The sequence below is a fragment of the Pongo abelii genome, chromosome 1, assembly GCF_028885655.2.
Source record: "Pongo abelii isolate AG06213 chromosome 1, NHGRI_mPonAbe1-v2.0_pri, whole genome shotgun sequence".
Taxonomy (NCBI): domain Eukaryota; kingdom Metazoa; phylum Chordata; class Mammalia; order Primates; family Hominidae; genus Pongo; species Pongo abelii.
In genome coordinates this window covers 20068190-20085049 of record NC_071985.2, presented here as the reverse complement: position 1 = coordinate 20085049, position 16860 = coordinate 20068190, and the positions used below count along the sequence as shown (strand labels likewise).

General features: G+C 45.5%; 2 protein-coding genes across 4 annotated transcripts in view; one reads left to right on the top strand and one right to left on the bottom strand.

Moving 5' to 3' along the window:
* Positions 1-1079: 1079 nt before the first annotated feature.
* On the bottom strand, positions 1080-15530 carry LOC129047479 (putative HTLV-1-related endogenous sequence). 2 transcript variants are annotated; one of them, XM_063724772.1, is made up of 3 exons: positions 15144-15530; positions 12128-13797; positions 1080-3297 (listed from the first exon to the last, which is right to left on the bottom strand). In XM_063724772.1, the coding sequence occupies exons 1-2, from the start codon at positions 15522-15524 to the stop codon at positions 13771-13773; spliced, it is 408 nt and encodes a 135-aa protein (XP_063580842.1). In that variant the 5' UTR covers positions 15525-15530; the 3' UTR covers positions 1080-3297; positions 12128-13770. The 2 variants fall into 2 exon arrangements, with proteins under 2 accessions (XP_063580842.1, XP_063580841.1); XM_063724771.1 differs by lacking the exon at positions 12128-13797.
* Positions 15299-16860, top strand: part of RAB4A (RAB4A, member RAS oncogene family) — a 33979-nt gene continuing 32417 nt past the window's right edge. Inside the window, exon 1 of one of the 2 annotated variants that reach the window (XM_002809329.5) lies at positions 15299-15538. In XM_002809329.5, the coding sequence (XP_002809375.1) occupies positions 15508-15538 (31 nt within the window). In that variant the 5' untranslated portion in view covers positions 15299-15507. The remainder of the gene's footprint in view (positions 15539-16860) is intronic. The other variant, XM_009235205.3, reaches the window with a different exon arrangement.

Sequence of the window (16860 nt, the reverse complement as noted above, 5' to 3'; positions counted from 1 at the left end):
AATGGAACCATAAAATTCTTAGAGTTCTTCTAAGAATTAGAAAGAGAGTGTGAAAAGTGTCTGCCATGTAGAAGACATTCCATGTGATGATAAGGTTATTGTTATTAAAAGTAAGTTGGAGTCAGATCATGGTGTGCTAAAGAGGTTTTTTATCCTATGGGCAGTGGGGGTCACGGAAGGATTTAAACAGGGAATTACACAATTCGATTCACGTTTGACAGAGCTCTCTGTGGACCCAATTGGTACTTAACCTTGGAGCCCCTTGAAATTCTATCTAGAATATTCTGTGTAAATGCATATGTGTACTTTACTCAGGAAGAGTCCCTAGTTTTCATTAGGTCACAGTGAGCCTGTGACTCCATACAGGTTGAGAATCACTGACAAGAGAAAAAACTCGTTGGGCATGGTGAGATAGGCAGGAAGGGGAGGTAGAAAGAATAAGGAGGTGCCATATTGTAAAAATACTCACCAGACCTGTGGAGACGACCACATGGAGAGGAACTGCAGCCTCCTGCCAACAGCCACGGTGGGTGAGCCATCTGGGAAGTGGGTCCTCCAGCCCCAGTCTAAACCTCAGGTGACTGTAGTCTCACAAGAGACTCCAAGTGAGAAGCACCCAATTAAGTTGCTCTCGATTCCTGATCCATGGAGACGGTGTGAAAGAATAAGGTCATCATTTGAAGCTACTAAGTTTTGGGGTTCATTATAGAGCAATAGACGACTGATACATTCCTTTAAGTGTTACCAGGACTCCATTCCTGGGCATTACTGCCTTTGGCTCATTTGAGAGTCAAGTTTTCATGAGAAGCTTCTTTGTAACATTTCCACTCACAGACCTGGCAAACTGACTTCAGAGTCTAGATTTTTTTTTTTTTTTTTTTTTTTTGAGACGGAGTCTTGCTCTGTTGCCCAGGCTGGAGTGCAGTGGCGCGATCTTGGCTCACTGTAACCTCTGCCTCCCAGGTTCAAGTGATTCTTCTGCTTCAGCCACCCAAGAAGCTAGGATTACAGGCACCCACCACCACACCTGGCTAATTTTTTTTTTCTTTTTGTATTTCTAGTAGAGACAAGGTCTCACCATGTTGGCCAGGTCAAACTCCTGACCCCTGACCTCAGGTGATCCACCCACCTCGGCCTCCCAAAGTGCTGGGATTACAGGCATGAGCCACCGTGCCCATCCAGAGCCTAGCTCGTAATCACTCCGCTCTACTACCTCCCACCTTCCTTTCTTTATGTAATAAGATTGCAGTACACAGTGCTGTACAATAAACAAAATGTTTTTATACACATAGTCACACTTCATCCTCACAGGGATCGTGAGGCAGGAGAACAGTTACTTTTGTATTTCTCCATTTTGCAGTTTATAAAACTGAGGTTCAGAAAAATTGAACTTCTTTGCCCAAGGTCATTGAGGTACTAAGTGGTAGCTAGGACTCAAAGCAGGTTTTCCGACTCAAATCCCCAGTTCTTTCTGTATTCGTCTGCTTGGGCTGCCATCACAAAGCAGCATAAACCGGGAGACTTAAACAACAAACATATCTCATCTCACAGTTCTGGAAGCTGAAGTCCAAGATCAAGGCATCAGCAGGGTTAGAACCTTCTGAGGGGTTGAGAGAGACTCTATTCCATGCCCCGCTCCTGGCTTCTGGGGGATGCTGGCAATCCTTGTGCATTCCTCGGTCTGCAGGTGCATCAGTCCAGTGTCTGTCTCCATTGTCACATGGCATTCTCTCCTTGTGTGTCTCTCTCCTCCTCTTTTTTTGTTTTGTTTTGTTTTAGTCAGGGTCTCCCTTGTTACCCAGACTGGAGTGCATTGATATGATCATAGCTCACCGCAGCCTCGGACTCCTGGGCTCAAGCCATCCTCCCACCTAGCCTTCCAAGTAGCTGAGACTACAGCTGCATGCCACCATGCCTGGCTAATTTTTAAATTTTTAGTAGAGATGGGGTCTCGATATGTTGCCCAGGGTAGTCTCAAACTCCTGGGCTCAAGCGATCCTCCCGCCTCAGCCTCCCAAATCGCTGGGATTACAGGTGTGAGCCACTGCACCCAGCCTCTCCTCCTCTTATAAGAACACAGTCATACTGGATTAAGGGCTTGCCCTAATGACCTCACCTTAACTTCATAGTTACATCTGCAAAGACCCTTTTTCCAAATAAGTTTGCATTCACAGGTACTGGGGCTTAGGACTTTAACATATCTTTTGGTGGGAGATACAATACAACCCACAGCATTTTCACAACTCATATTTTCCCTTAGCAGACAATCTTTAGAGTATCGTTGGACTGTGCCTAAACTGCAAATTCTTGAAATCACCCTGCTGGTGCTGGCCTTGTCACAAAGCACAGCCTGGGAAAGGAGCATTCTGGAAGAGTATGTCAGTGAACCCACCAGGGGGCACTACGTGACCAGAAAATAACCTCAAAACACCAGCGGTTCCATTAAATTCCATTCTGTTAATGAATATTGTTTCTTAACTTTACTTCTTAAATCAGCAACTTCACATTTGATAAAGAGTCAAGGATTTCCTGATACTCGAATCACAGATTTCCGAGCAGCTTTAAAACTCATTGTTCCCCTATATGTAGCAGTGGATTGCTAGTAGCCCTACCAGATCCTTGAATTGCTCTGGAATGCCAAGTGGAGCTAAATTGAGGGGTCAGGAACTCCTCATTGGATTTGAGATTCAAGTGAGATTATATATCTAAAAATAAGTTGAAGAGCAGGATAGCCAATCTCTGCAGGATTGGGGTCAATCTGTCTCTGGGAGGTGTTCAACTCTAAGCAAAGCTGCACGAGAAGAGAAATCTGCATTCTGCTGCTGCCTCCTAGCTGGCCCCACTACTCCTCCCTTCCTGTTTGGACACATGTCCCACAAACTTGCCCCGAAACCCCACTGCCTACCAGGTCCCAAAGAGGTCCCAAGTTCCAAAGCCACTTCCCCCACAAGCACAATTTCCAGTTTCCTTAAAGTCAGCAGTAAGGAAAGGCCTCTCCTTAACTGAAACAAAATGTGAAATTCTTTTGGGCAAATCAAGAAGGGATCTGGAAGGAAAACCCACAGGGCAGCCTCAGTATCAGCAGTCCCTGAGTCCCGCTCCTGTGTGGTGAATCTGTTCCTTGGGATTCTGGCATTTCGCCTTAACACAGACGGCGCTCTTCTGGGCTGATTAAAGGCTTGGCATATTCTCTCCAGGTCATCCCTACTGTGTGCTTATAGGTGGTGCCAGCACTCATTCATTCATTCCACAGATGTTTGTTGGGCACCTAAAATGTGCCTGACACTGGGGCAGATGCTACAGGAGAAAAAAAAAAGAAAGCTCAAGTCTCTCCCCTCAAAGATTTTACATTATCAGCTCAGAGGGCTCCAAACTCCTTACCCAGCCAATACCCAACAATTCCTACAGAATGGGGGCAGGGGGAGTAAATTTTTAAAAGCAACTGAACAGATAATGTTTTAAGGAGGAAATCAACCATCTCAACAGAGATGATCGAGGAAAAGTTCTGAGTCAAGATCCTCCCTAAGAAAGGAGGGAGAGGGCCGGGTGCAGTGGCTCACACCTGTAATCCCAGCACTTTGGGAGGCTGAGATGGGAGGATCGCCTGAGGTCAGGAGTTGGAGACCAGCCTGGTCAACGTGGTGAAACCCTGTCTCTACTAAACATGTAAAAATTAGCTGGGCGTGGTGGTGGGTGCCTATAATCCCAGCTACTCGGGAGGCTGAGGTAGGAGAATTGCTTGAAGCCAGGAGACTGAGGTTGCAGTGAGCCGAGATCGCACCACTGCACTCCAGCCTGGGCAACAGAGCAAGACTCCAACTCAAAAAAAAAAAAAAAAGAAGGAAAGAAAGGAGGGAGAATGCAAGAAGGAGAGTGAGACTCAGGAAAGAGCAGGGGGAGTTGACAACCAACCTTTCTACCAGCTCTCATTTAGCCCATAGTATGTTTCTAACCCATAGATATTTCTAACTGAAAAATATCTCCGAGCAACATGTCCTCACTGCTCAGACATAAGGATTTTCTCACTCACTGCATTTAATGCTGTATTCAATCTCTGCTGTTCCCTGTTCCATTTTCCACAAGTGGCAGTGCCTTTAGGAACAAAACCATTCCTCAACCCCCAGCAGGATTTCTCCAAATGTGGGACCACCTGCATTAGAAATACCTGGGGTCGGCCGGGCGCAGCACTCATGGCTGTAATCCCAGCACTTTGGGAGGCCGAGGTGGAGGGGGTGGATCACCTGAGGTCAGGAGTTCGAGACCAGCCTGGCCAACATGGTGAAACCCCACCTCTACTAAAAATACAAAAATTAGCCTGGCATGGTGGTACGCGCCTGTAATCCCAGCTACTCAGGAGGCTGAGGCGGGAGAATCACTTGAACCCAGGAGACAGAGATCGCAGTGAGCTGAGATCGTGCCACTGCACTTCAGCTTGGGTAACAGAGCAAGACTCCATTTCAAAAAAAGAAATAATTAAAAAAAAAAAATGAAGGCAGAGATAGGAGCAATGCTTGCTGGGAACACCAAAAATGGCCAGTAAGGCACCAGAAGCCAGGAGAGAGGCCTGGAGCAGATTTTCCCTCAGCTCTCGGAGGGAAGCAACCCGCTGACACCTTGACCTCGGACTTCTGGCCTCCAGAACTGTGAGACAATAAATTTCTGTTGTCCAAGCCACTCAGTCTGTGGTACTTTGTTACAGCGGCCCCAGTCATCTAATCCAGGAAGGTGACATAGTGCAACACAACAGAGTCTGATTGCATGCCTGCTGGCCTGGCTGCTAGTCCACACAATTTCAGGGAAAGGAAGAGAAAGTTTAATGACTCTGACCTAAATCTCTCTCTCTCCTGTAAAGTCACAGGGAACATCAATAAACTCAGGAAGCTTTTTCTATTAGGTCTCATTAGTCTTCCATTAAAGGGCACATTTCACCAAGCTGATAGATGGAAATGGTATTGGCTACTGTCTGAGCCCTAATAAGAAGCTGGTGGAACACAAATGAAGATGTTTGAAAGGGCAAGAAAGACAGGCTGCTGAGAGATCTAGAGGTGGAGCGTATGGTGGGTGGTCTGTGCAGTGGGGAAACCCCCACCCTAGTTTCCTGGTTACATTTTCCCATGTGAAAGCCAATAATTTGTTATCAAAACTTCTCAAAATCAGCCCAGAAAGGGCTGCAAAAAGGTATAAAAGAACTCTTGGGGGTGACAGAAAAGTTCCATACTGGGACGAGGTTGAAGTTGTCGCATGACCGTGTACATTTGTCAAAACTCATTGTACACTTAAAATTGGTGAATTTTGTTGTATGTAAATTATACCCCAGTAAAGCTGATTAAAATGTTAAAATTAACCATAAAAGAAAATTTCAGTTGGTGGTGTTCAGGGGCAATTTTATTTTATTTTGTTTTATTTTTGAGACGGTGTCTCACTCTGTTCCTTAGGCTGGAGTGCAGTGGCACGATCTTGGCTCATCGCAACCTCCGCCTCCTGGGTTCAAGTGATTCCCCTGCCTCAGCCTCCCGAGTAGCTGGGATCATAGGCATCTGCCACCATGCCCAGCTAATTTTTGTAGTTTTAGTTGAGACGGGGTTTCATTATGTTAGCCAGGCTGGTCTCGAACTCCTGACCTCGTGATCCGCCTGCCTCGGCCTCTCAAAGTGCTGGGATTACAGGCGTGAGCCACAGAGAATTTTTTTTTTAAGCAGTTGTTGTGAAAACTATCTTTTAAATAAGAAACCAGGCTGAAACAGGCCATTTAATTTGAAACACAGTATCAAAAATAAATAAGTAAATAAAAGATAATTCTATGGTACTTTTATCAGAATATGGAGGAAACACATAAATATAATTAAAAAGAAAAGAGGAACCAGAAAATCCTCTTTTTCTGAATACAAAACAAGAATTTAAATGACTCGAATGAATAATCCCTGGGTATCAATGCTGTTAAATGCAGAAATAAGCAGAGAGGCATCACATTAGAACTGATGGAAGATTTGCTGGTAACTTTCAAATGAGAAGGTGAAGGTAAGAAATGATCGTATCACTGAACTCAAGAATTCTATCCACAACTCTAGCCTTGGCTTAATGTTGTAGACTGTTACATCAAGCATTTGTAGCACATTCCTGTGAGATAAACAAAATCTGTATGCTTTGGAGGATGACAAACTCAAAGATCTGAGTTTAATACTAGAGAACTGGATGTTAACTTCAGGACTATTTTCTATCTTAAAGCTAACGTGAGCTTATGCTGAATTTCTAGAAGTGCTCTGGGAATGTTTTCTACCACAAACCCTTTCTCATCTGTGTCTCCATACTTATTTGGCGTCACAGTGCAATAAAGAGCCCTGGTTTGGATGTTACCCTTGACTATAATATAAAGATAAGAAAAGCAACCTTGTCAGGTGGTGTAAGGATCAAGGAAAGTGACATAAAGCACCCAGAACAGGGCCTGGCTCAACAGAGCGCTGTTTTCCTTAGGCATTAAATAATTCAATGCCTTTTGAAATCATAGCTCTGTGTTTTGGGCTTTTTATACTGCATTTTTAAAAGGAGAGGTGTCAGTTTGTTTTGGTTTGAGATAGCAATTCCAACATTGATACATATTAGCTATGGAAACTGGACAAAATATGTAATCCATTTGGGCCTTTGTTTCTTCATCTGTAGAATGGGATAATACCTCCCTTATAAATCTGTTGTAAGAATTAGGTTTTATAATACATGTAAAGCACTTAGCACTATACCTAGTGTTTATCAAGTACTCAATAAATTATACTAGTATTAGATGATACTTTAGTTTTATTATAGCCTTCCCACAATCACTTGGTGGCATATAAGAGATCCACAATTTTTTTTTTTTTTTTTTTTTTTTTTGAGATGGAATCTCTCTCTGTCACCCAGGCTGGAGTACAGTGGTGTGGTCTTGGCTCATTGCAGCCTCTACCTCCGGAGTCAAAAGATTCTCCTGCCTCAGCCTCCCAAGTAGCTGGGATTACAGGCGTGCACCACCACATCCAGCTAATTTTTGTAGTTTTAATAGAGACAGGGTTTTACTATGTTGACCAGGCTGGTCTCAAATTCCTGACCTCAAGTGATCCGCCTGCCTCGGCCTCCCAAAGTGCTGGGATTATAGGTATGAGCACAGAGCCCGGCCAGAGACCCCCACTTTTAAATTTCCCATAAATCAACATATTTACAGTTAAGTTCGTTACATTAAATCCATAGAGAGCTGCTGAGTTTTCTTTCATTAATTCACTCATTCAACATCTTCCGAGTGATTGAGGGTTTACTATGTGCCAAATACTATTTTAGGCATGGGGATGGAGCAGGGAACAAGGCCAAAGCATTTCCTGCCCTTATAGAGCTTATAATCTAGAGAGGGAGCACACAATAAACTAATAAAGGATATGTATTTTAAGTGATGTTAAATGCTATGGAGTGGGGCACAGAACGAAGTAGAGGGCAAATGAAGTGCTGGGGGGATGAAATGGAGAGGGGTCGCTATTTCATATAAGAAAAGAAAAGCACCCCTTCATGAGGTGCCCTGTGAGCAGAACACATGGGGGCTGTGAGGGCCATGTAGACATCTGGGACAAGAGCATTCCAGGAAGAGGGAAAAAGCACATGCAAAGGCCCTGAGGTCAAAGGCTGCTTGATGTGTACAAGAACCAGCAAGAAGGCCTGTAGGATCAGAGTCAAGAGAATGAGGGGTTTGGGGGAGTGGACCATGGATGACTTTACAGGCCATTGTGAGATGAGGCTTTGAGCAGAGGGTGGCCTGATGGGACCTATAGTACCCTCCTGCCCCTGACACTGGCTGTTTTTTTGTTGCTGTTTTGTTTTGTTTTGTTTTGTTTTGTTTGAGAAAGAGTCTCGCTCTGTCGCCCAGGCTGGAGTGCAGTGACGTGATCTCGGGTCACTGCAACCTCCGTCTCCCGGGTTCAAGAGATTCTCCCGCCTTAGCCTCCCAGGTAGCTGGAACTACAGGCACCCACCACCACGCCCGGCTAATTTTTGTATTTTTAGTAGAGGTGGGGGTTACACCATATTGGCCAGACTGGTCTCGAACTCATGACCTCAAATGATCCACCCACCTTGGCCTCCCAAAGTCCTGGGATTACAGGCAACACTGGCTGTTTTAAAGGACAATTGTTATTTATTTTTGGTTTTGTTTATTTACATTTTAATAGGATTGCTCTAGCAGCTGTGTTGAGAAAAGACCACACAGGGAGAAGCATAGAAGCAGGAAGGGGAGGTAGCTGCAAAAGGCAGGAGAGAGGTGAGGCAGGCTGGTGCAGGAGGTGGTTGGGGTTGGGGGGTGGGGCAGTGTGAGTAGCAAAAGCAGATTCTGGATGCTCTGACAGTAGAGATTGTAGGCCTTGCTGATGGATCAAATATGGGCGTGAGAAGTCAGACAGGACTCCAAGGTTTGGCCCTGGTGTGATGTTTAATATTAAGTGTCAACTTGATTGAAGGATTCACAGTATTGTTCCTAGGTGTGTCCGTCAGGGTGTTCCCAAAGGAGATTAACATTTGAGTCAGTGGACTGGGAGAGGCTGACCCACATTCAATCTGGGTGGGTCCCACCTAATCGGCTACCAGAGCGGCTAGCATAAAGCAGACTTGCTGAGTCTTCTGGCCTTTATCTTTCTGCCGTGCTGGATGCTTTCTGCCCTCGAACATCAGCCTCCAAGTTCTTCAGCTTTCGGACTCTTAGACTTACACCCGTGGTTTGCCAGGGCCTCTTGGGCCTTTGCCCACAGATGGAAGGCAACACTGTCAGCTTCCCTATTTTTGAGGTTTTAGGACTTGGACTGATCCACCACTGGCTTCCTTGCTCCTCAGCTTGCAGATAGCCAATCACGGGACTTCACCTTGTGATCGTGTGAGTCAATTCTCCTCAATAAACTCCCTTTCATATATACATGTATCCTATTAGTTCTGTCTCTCTAGAGAACCCCGACCCTGACTAATACACCTGGCAAACGGCCATTTACTGAGATACAAAAGATTGCAGAAGGCACTGGTTTGGTCAAGAAATCTGGATGTTTGGTTTGTTTGTTTATTTATTTCGAGACGGAATCTCACTCTGTCGCCCAGGCTGGAGTGCAGTGGCATGATCTCGGCTCACTGCAACCTCTGCCTCCCAGGTTCCAGCGATTCTCCTGCCTCAGCCTCCTGAGTAGATGAGACTACATGTGCGCGCCACCACGCTTGGCTAATTTTTTGTTTTTTTTAGTAGAGACGGGGTTTCACCATATTGTCCAGCCTGGTCTTGAACTCCTGACCTTGTGATTCACCCACCTTGGCCTCCCAAAGTGCTGGGATTACAGCCGTGAGCCACCGTGCCCGGCCTTGGTTTTTATTTCGTTAGTATTAAGAAACCTAATAGGCATTCATTCAAGTGGACGTATCAAGTAAGCAATTGTACATAGAAGCCTAGGCAAGCTAGAAGTTAAGGAATCATCAGCTTTAGATCATATTGAAAGCCTTAAGACCGGATGAAATGAATGAGCAAGTAAGTGACTGCAGAGAAAGAGTGCCACAGACTGAGCTCTGGACTCAGACAGGAGGAAGAAGCAGCACTCCCTGAGCTGGGGGTTGTGCAGAGTTGTACAGAGAGAGAGAGAGAGCCAGAGGTTTGCAGAGGGTTCCCTTCAAGTCTTCTACTGAGCAGTGCAGGCAAGTGAAGAAATAACTGCATTTCAATTCCCTATTGTGGTAGGCACTCCTACCCCATGCTAGATAAAGCATCACCTGCAAATATTAGAGAAAACAATCCCCAGCACTCACACATGGCCCAGAGGAACTCCTAATTCCACCAACCATGGTGAAAACCTTCATAACTCAAGGACTTGTTGAGTAGAATGCTGCTCAGGGCCCACCCCCTAAAAAAAAGTGTAAAAACATGACCTGAAGCATCAAGCTCTTTCCAAGGAACTTACCTGCACCCCAGAACAAAGCTCAAAAATATTTATAAAAATAAACATTATATGTATCTCAAAGTAAACTTCTCAATGTCTGGCATTCAATAAAAAATTATCTGGCTTGTAAAGTAGGAAAATATTACCTACAATGAAGAGAAAAGCCAATCAATATAAACAATCTCAGAAATTACTTAGGTGATAAAGTTAGTAGAAATGACACATGTTCCATATGCTTGAGCACTAAACATGGAAACCAGAGGACCCAGATGCAGGTCCAGACACCGAGTGAAACTTCTGCAGGTGAAATGGCAATGCCTGAGAGGAAAAATACGCTGGATGGAATTGACAGCAGATTAGATACTATAGGAAAGATGAGTGAATTTAAAGACACAGCAATGGAAATTACACAAAAATGAAAAACAGAAAGAAAAAAGACTGACAAACAATGAACAAAGCCTGAGTTAGCTGTGAGACAAATTCAAGTGATCTAATATTTGTGTAGTAGAATCGCCAAAGGAAAGGAGAGGCATGGGCACAAAAAATATTTGAAGAAATAATGGCTGAAAAAATTCCAAATCTGATAGCAACTATAAACTCAAAGACTAGAGAAGTTCAGTGAAACTCAAGGACAAAAACTTTAAAGAAAATCAACACCAAGGCACATCATAATCAAATTGCTTCAGACCAGTGATACAGATGAAATCTTAAAACCAGAGATAAAAGACACGTTGCATAAAAGAAATAGAGATAAGAATGGCAGCTGACTCCTTATCAGAAACAAAATAAGCCAGAAAACACTGAAATGGTATCTTCATGTTAGGAAAAAAAAATTGAAAACCCTAAAAATCGAAATTGAGCAAAAATAGCTTCAAACACAGAAGTGAAATAAAGACTTTTTTGGATCTATAAAAGCTGAAAGAATTAGTCACCAGCAGATCTACACTTCAAGATCTGTCAAGGAAAGCCCTTCAGGCAAAAGGGAAATGAGACCATGGAAATCTAATCTACACAAGAGAATAAGGAGTCCTAGATATGGTAACTATGTGAGTAAATATAAAACACTTTTTTCTTATTGTTTAAATCTATTGAAAAGAATTCGCCGAAAATGCTGTATATATGTACAAAGTATTGAATATTATTCAGTCTTCAACAGGAAGGAAATTCTGACACATTCTACAATGTTACAGATGAATCTTGAGGACATTATGCTAAGTGAAATATGACAGTGAGGAAAAGACAAATACTGTATGACTCCATTTATATGAGGTACTGTACCTAGAGAAGCCAATTCCTAGACAGGAAGTAGAATGGTGGTTGCCAGGCACCGTGGGGAGAAGTAAATGGGGAGTTGTTGTTAAACAGGTACAGAGTTTCAGGTTTGCAACATGAAGTGTTCTGGAGATGGATGGTGGTGATGGTTGCACAACAATGGGAATATATTTAATGCCACTGTACATTTCAAGATGGTTGAGATGGTACATTTTACGTCTATTTTACCACAATTAAAAGGAAAAGAGAGACACAGAATTAGTAGCTTATTAAGTAGAAACAATAACAATGTATGTGGGCGTACAACATATGTAGAAGTACAACATCCTCAGCACAGATGCTGAGGGAGGATGGAAGCAAATGGTTGTGAGTTTCCTATACTCTGTATAAAGTAGTGTATTATCACCTGGAGGTGGACTGTGATGAAGCCCTATACTATCAACCCCAAAACCACCACTAAACCTCACAAGAAGTTATTCTTCCTAAGCAACAAATGAGATAAAACAATCACAAAAATGCCTCCGTCCACTGAAAAGGCCTAGAAATAGCAGTCCCCTGGAGCAGCAAGCACAAGCGTACACATATATCAAAAATTATCAAAATGTACACTTTAAATACGTGCAGGCCAGGCGCGGTGGCTCACGCCTGTAATCCCAGCATTTTGGGAGGCTGAGGCAGGCGGATCACCTGAGGTCAGGAGTTTGAGACCAGTACAGCCAACATGGCGAAACCCCGTCTCTACTAAAAATACAAAAATTAGCCAGGTGTGGTGGCGCGTGGCTGTAATCCCAGCTACTCAGAAGTCTGAGGCAGGAGAATCACTTGAACCTGGGAGGCAGAGGTCATAATGAGCTGAGATCACGCCACTGCATTCCAGCCTGTGCAACAAAGCAAGACTCCATCTCAAAAAATAAAAGAAAATAAAATAAATACATACATACATATGTGCAGTTATGCCTATCATACTTCAATAAAATTGTTTCAAATAAAAGCACAATGAGCTACCTGGACCGGTGAAAATTCCAGTGGTAGTCATAATGTCTTTCCACAGACTTTCTCTTCTGCATTCTTTCAGGGACATAATAATATTGCATTTCCTGTCCTCTTTGAAATTAAGTGTTGCCACATGACTTGCTTTGGCCCATGAAATGTAAATACAAGTTCTTATAGCAATTCCTGGTAAGTGCTTCTCTAGCTAACGCACAATCGGTCCTAATGCATAGCCACTCCTACCTGAGTGATTGTGGAGATGCATTTAGATAAAACACACTCGGTCAGCCTGGGTCTAGGAGGGCCCATGAGCAAGTCTCTGCTAGTGGGAGTGGACAGGTAGTCTGAGTGAGGAACTTTGCTGTGTAAGTCATAAATGGGTTGAGAGATCTGCATTACTGCAGTTAATCTAGCCCATTCTGACTGAATATTCCCTAGCAACAGAGGTATCTGATCATGGACATAGTTTTGACAGTGGAAGGTAAAGTGGCCCAGTAACCTCTGAGGTCTCTACTTTCTTGAAGATGTGAGTTATATGTCATAGTCTCCACCAGCTTGGGTGTGGAATTGAGCTTCCATTTTCAAGTCTCCACTTGTATGTCCGGAATTTGGCTCCTTCTCAAGGTAACACCCAGGGATTGCTGAGTTCCCAAGCGCTCAGACACAAGTCCACTCATTTTCTTCAATTCCAGTTACCAAAGAAAGTCACCATTCCACCAAGGCTGTGACCAGTGCCCTCCACCAGGCCTAGCTCCAAGAATCTCATGCATCAAGCCCCAGGGCTCGTCACGATGGGCATTAAATGTAAGGTCATGCCACATTCTTTAGCATTGTCAGGAAGCAGGAAGGAAAGTACCAGATACTTGAAGGACCCACTGACCTGGAAAAAAGTGGGATCTAGTTTCAGCTTGAAAAAATCCTTCTTCATAATTACATTTCCCGTAGGCAAATCTCCAACATGCCTAGGCTATTGTATATCTGTTTTTACTGTGTCATAAACCTCCCCCAAAGAGAAGGGAGACAATAACTGGAGAAAACCACAAATTAATTTTGCACTATTTTTTTCTTCCATATAATCAGCAGTGCCTCAGAATCAAAGCAGTCTCTAAAAATATTTTGAAGAAATGTATTTTCTTTCAAAGATCCAAAGTTACTGAGATGCAAAGAATCTTCCACAGTATCATCCAAGGATACTGAGTGGCTCCTTCAAACTTCGCCCTTGCATATTTCTTCTTCCAGTTGTGATACTGCAGTTACATTTGCAAACCAATGGATCCCTTTGGGTGGTTTTTCCAAAACAAATCATCTTTCCCAAAGGCCTACCTAAGTCTTCATTTTCCACAAAGTAGAAAACTGCCCACAGCTTTGAAATGGCAGCATAATTTGTATTTCTACCACCTTGTCCAGGTTTCAGGGATCTCTGGTCCAGTTTCAGTCAATAACGCTAACTATCACTGCAGCTCACTGACTTCTTTCTTGTACATAGCGGTTTTTCGCAGGAAGAAAACAAATCTAACGAATAGGAATAACTTCAGGTGATGCTGTTTTCTTCCCGCTTCCTGGGATCACTGTCTTTCCTCTGAAATGGTTTTAATCAGAACCAATCTGTTATACTCAGGGCCTAAATCAAAAACGACATGCAGAGAGACAAACAAGAAAGCAACAAATGATCTGAGCCATTGAACGAGAAATATATACAAAACAATTTTAGGAATTACAGCTCTCACAACTTTTCACCATGGGGCCTTCTCTGTGATTTAGAATAAACTGCATTTATTTGTTATTAGGATCGGAGACAAGAGAAAAATACTGACCCAAATAGCCACTGGGGAGGAGGGAAGCTCTGAGGTCAATTTACGTGGAGGATGGAGCCAAATTGACTCACACACACAAAAAAAAGTATGTACTGGCATTTTCCACACAGTCCAGGTCACTTGGGAGCTTAGCCAAGGATATTTTGAGCATTCGACTACCTATTGTGAACAAGGTTGGGAACTATGAGGCGCTATGTGGCCCTGATCAAGCTCAGATGTGCCAAATCCTCAACCAAAATTCTCTTTCCCATAAATGTTTATCTCTACATTTCCCACAGAAGGGGATTCTAACTCAGTTTTGCTTCTGAAACCAAACTATCCAAAGCCAGGTGAGATGACTCACGCCTGTAATCTCAGCAATTTGGGAGGCCAAGGAGGGAAGATGCTTGAACTCAGGAGTTCAAGACCAGCCTGGGCAACATAACGAGACCCCACCTCTACAAAAAATTTAAAAACTGGCGCGGTGTGGTGGTGTGTGCCCCTAGTCCCAGCTACTCAGGAGGCTGAGGCGGGAGAATCGGTTGGGCTGGGCTGACAGTGCCAGACCCTGTTAAAATATAAAAATAAAAAAAACTCCTAAATTTGGAAACACATCCCCAGCTGAGGGCCAGGAGATACTTCTCAACCGTAATCCAGAACCCTCTAAAACGGGATGTGGAGAGGCTGCTGTCTGTAGTCTTGCGATGACCCTTCAGCCCCTGGGCATCTTGCGCTTCTGTCATTCCGCCCACACCCGCTCAGCTCCATCCAAGAGGGCCCGGCAGTTTGGAGTGAAAGCTTAGCTTCCCAACGGGTAAATGAACCTGCCTCCCATTCACAGGGCGGCCTCTGGCTGGACACCTGGGGCCTACTGCCTCCTTGTTACACATTAACCAAGTTCTGGCCTCGATCGTAACAGCGTCAGGGAAGTTTTTTCCTGGCTGACAGCCACAGATGATGACCGAAGACAACGTCTTAACTGAGACGGGCCAATTTGGCAAATGGACTGCTTTCCTCCCCAGTGCGGGCACCTTCCTCCTCTGTCCGGCAACTGGACCCCACTGTCCCCAGCCCTCTGTCACCCCCAAACCTGCCCACCGCCCGCCTCTACCCGACCCTCCCTCAGGGAAATCGGGACTCAGCCCCCAACGCCCCCACCTGCCGCTCTGCCCACCACGGCGCGCACCGCCAGAGGGCCCAGCCCGCGCACGTGCTTCCGGCGCGCGCCGAGGTCCCCATGCGCCCCGCCCTGGCCTCCCCGTGCGCACGCGCGAACGCGGCGGGGGCCGGGCCTCGCGTAGCCCATCTCCTCTTCCTCCTGGCGGTCGCGGCCGGACGGCGGGTGGAGGGCCCTGCGCCTGCGCGGAGCTGGAGTCCGGCTGGGCCGCAGCCGCTGGGAGACCGGCGGTTGCCGTGGGGACCGGTCGGGCCCCTCCCTCCTCTGGTCCCCCGCCCCAGGTCCTTCCCCACCGAGACGCGCCGGCGGACCGCGGGCGAGTGCAACCGGTGACCCGGCGAGAGGCGGCGCCGCTCCCAAGATGTCGCAGACGGCCATGTCCGAAACCTACGGTACGAGGCCCGGGCTGGCGGGACGCGCGGGTTGGGCCGCGGGGGGCGTCGGCGGCGCGGGGCCGGGCCTGGGCTGCGGGGGTCTTGAGGGTGGCGGTGGCGCCGGCCGGAGCCGGGGGACGGATCTTGGAGGTGTCTGGGCTTGGGACCGGGATGAGGGACGCGGGACGCTGGGGACTCGGGTGGGGTAGCGGGTGCGCGGGGCGCGGGGGTGCTGTGCACAGCGCATTGGCGTGATCCGCCTTTTCAAGTTTCCTCTTGCTCTTTCTCTGCTCTTACACTCTTAGCGCTTTTCCCCTCTCAGTCTAATGTAAATAACTGAAGGTTTGGAAAGCCAGCTTGATGTTCCGTTTCAGCTGCGATATTATCCCCAGCGAGCCTGTGAAGGGTTTAGGGCGACGCTTGTGTTCCTCAAATACTTCAGTTTGACCTTTCCTGGTTTGGAATTCCTTGCTTTACGTTGGGATTACAGTGAGGAGTTATTGATAGACTAATTCATCTCTTCCTCCGGAGACCTCTTGTTTCGTTTATTTCTCCCTCCCTCTCAGTGTTTTTTAGCCTTTTCTGGGTTGCATTTTGGCTATTTATAAACGTGTCTTGTCTCTTTCTTAAGTCCGTAAGCACCTTGGAAGCAAAGCCCTGGCTGTTTAATCTTTGTTTCCCCTGCAGCACCCAGACCTGCAGGTGCTTGACAAATACTGTTTTGAATAAGCGAAAGCTTTCCCAGTGCATATACTGTGTGCTTTTTTTTTCTCCCCTTTTTTGGCCTTGCGTGGTAAGAATAAACAACTTGTACTTTGTATCAGAGTTGAATATTAATAGATGTTTACCAGTCCCTAATCACTCTTTCAGATGTATGTATTCTCAGGTTAAGACTTTGATTTGGAGTTTTACAGTCCCAGAGAGAGGCTCAAGTTCAAAATTACGTACCTCAAGCCAAATTAGTCCTGTCTCCATCTGTCCTGGCATGCTGCTTCCTTCTCTGCAACAAATACTGTGGAATGACATTAGGGAAGCGGGCACCGTGCTGGGAGGGCTGTAAGTCCTGCAGAAATACAGCAGACACGGCTCTGGTCTCATGGAGCGTAGTCTATTGAGGGAATGCAGTATTAATCCAATTGTGATACTAATGAGTGAATAATTAAAAACCAGGCAAGAGTTCTGAAGGAGTGTGGTCCGTGAAAGTGTGTTAGAAAGAAAGATGACCCAGATAGGGGTGTCAGGGAGGCATTAACCAGGCAGCACGCAGAACATCTCAGGCCTGTGGGAAGGGTAACTCAAGAAGGGTGTGTTTTGAGCACCACACTGGAGAGATGGATGAG

What these genes read in the sequence shown, in the direction of transcription:
- LOC129047479 (XM_063724771.1), bottom strand. Translation starts at nt 15,524, where the DNA reads ATGGCCGTCTGCGACATCTTGGGAGCGGCGCCGCCTCTCGCCGGGTCA. An exon ending in CTCTGGCGGTGCGCGCCGTG is followed by an intron (nt 3,298 to 15,143) that starts GTGGGCAGAGCG and finishes TTTCTCCTGTAG; the next exon opens with CATCTGCCCCAGTGTCAGGC.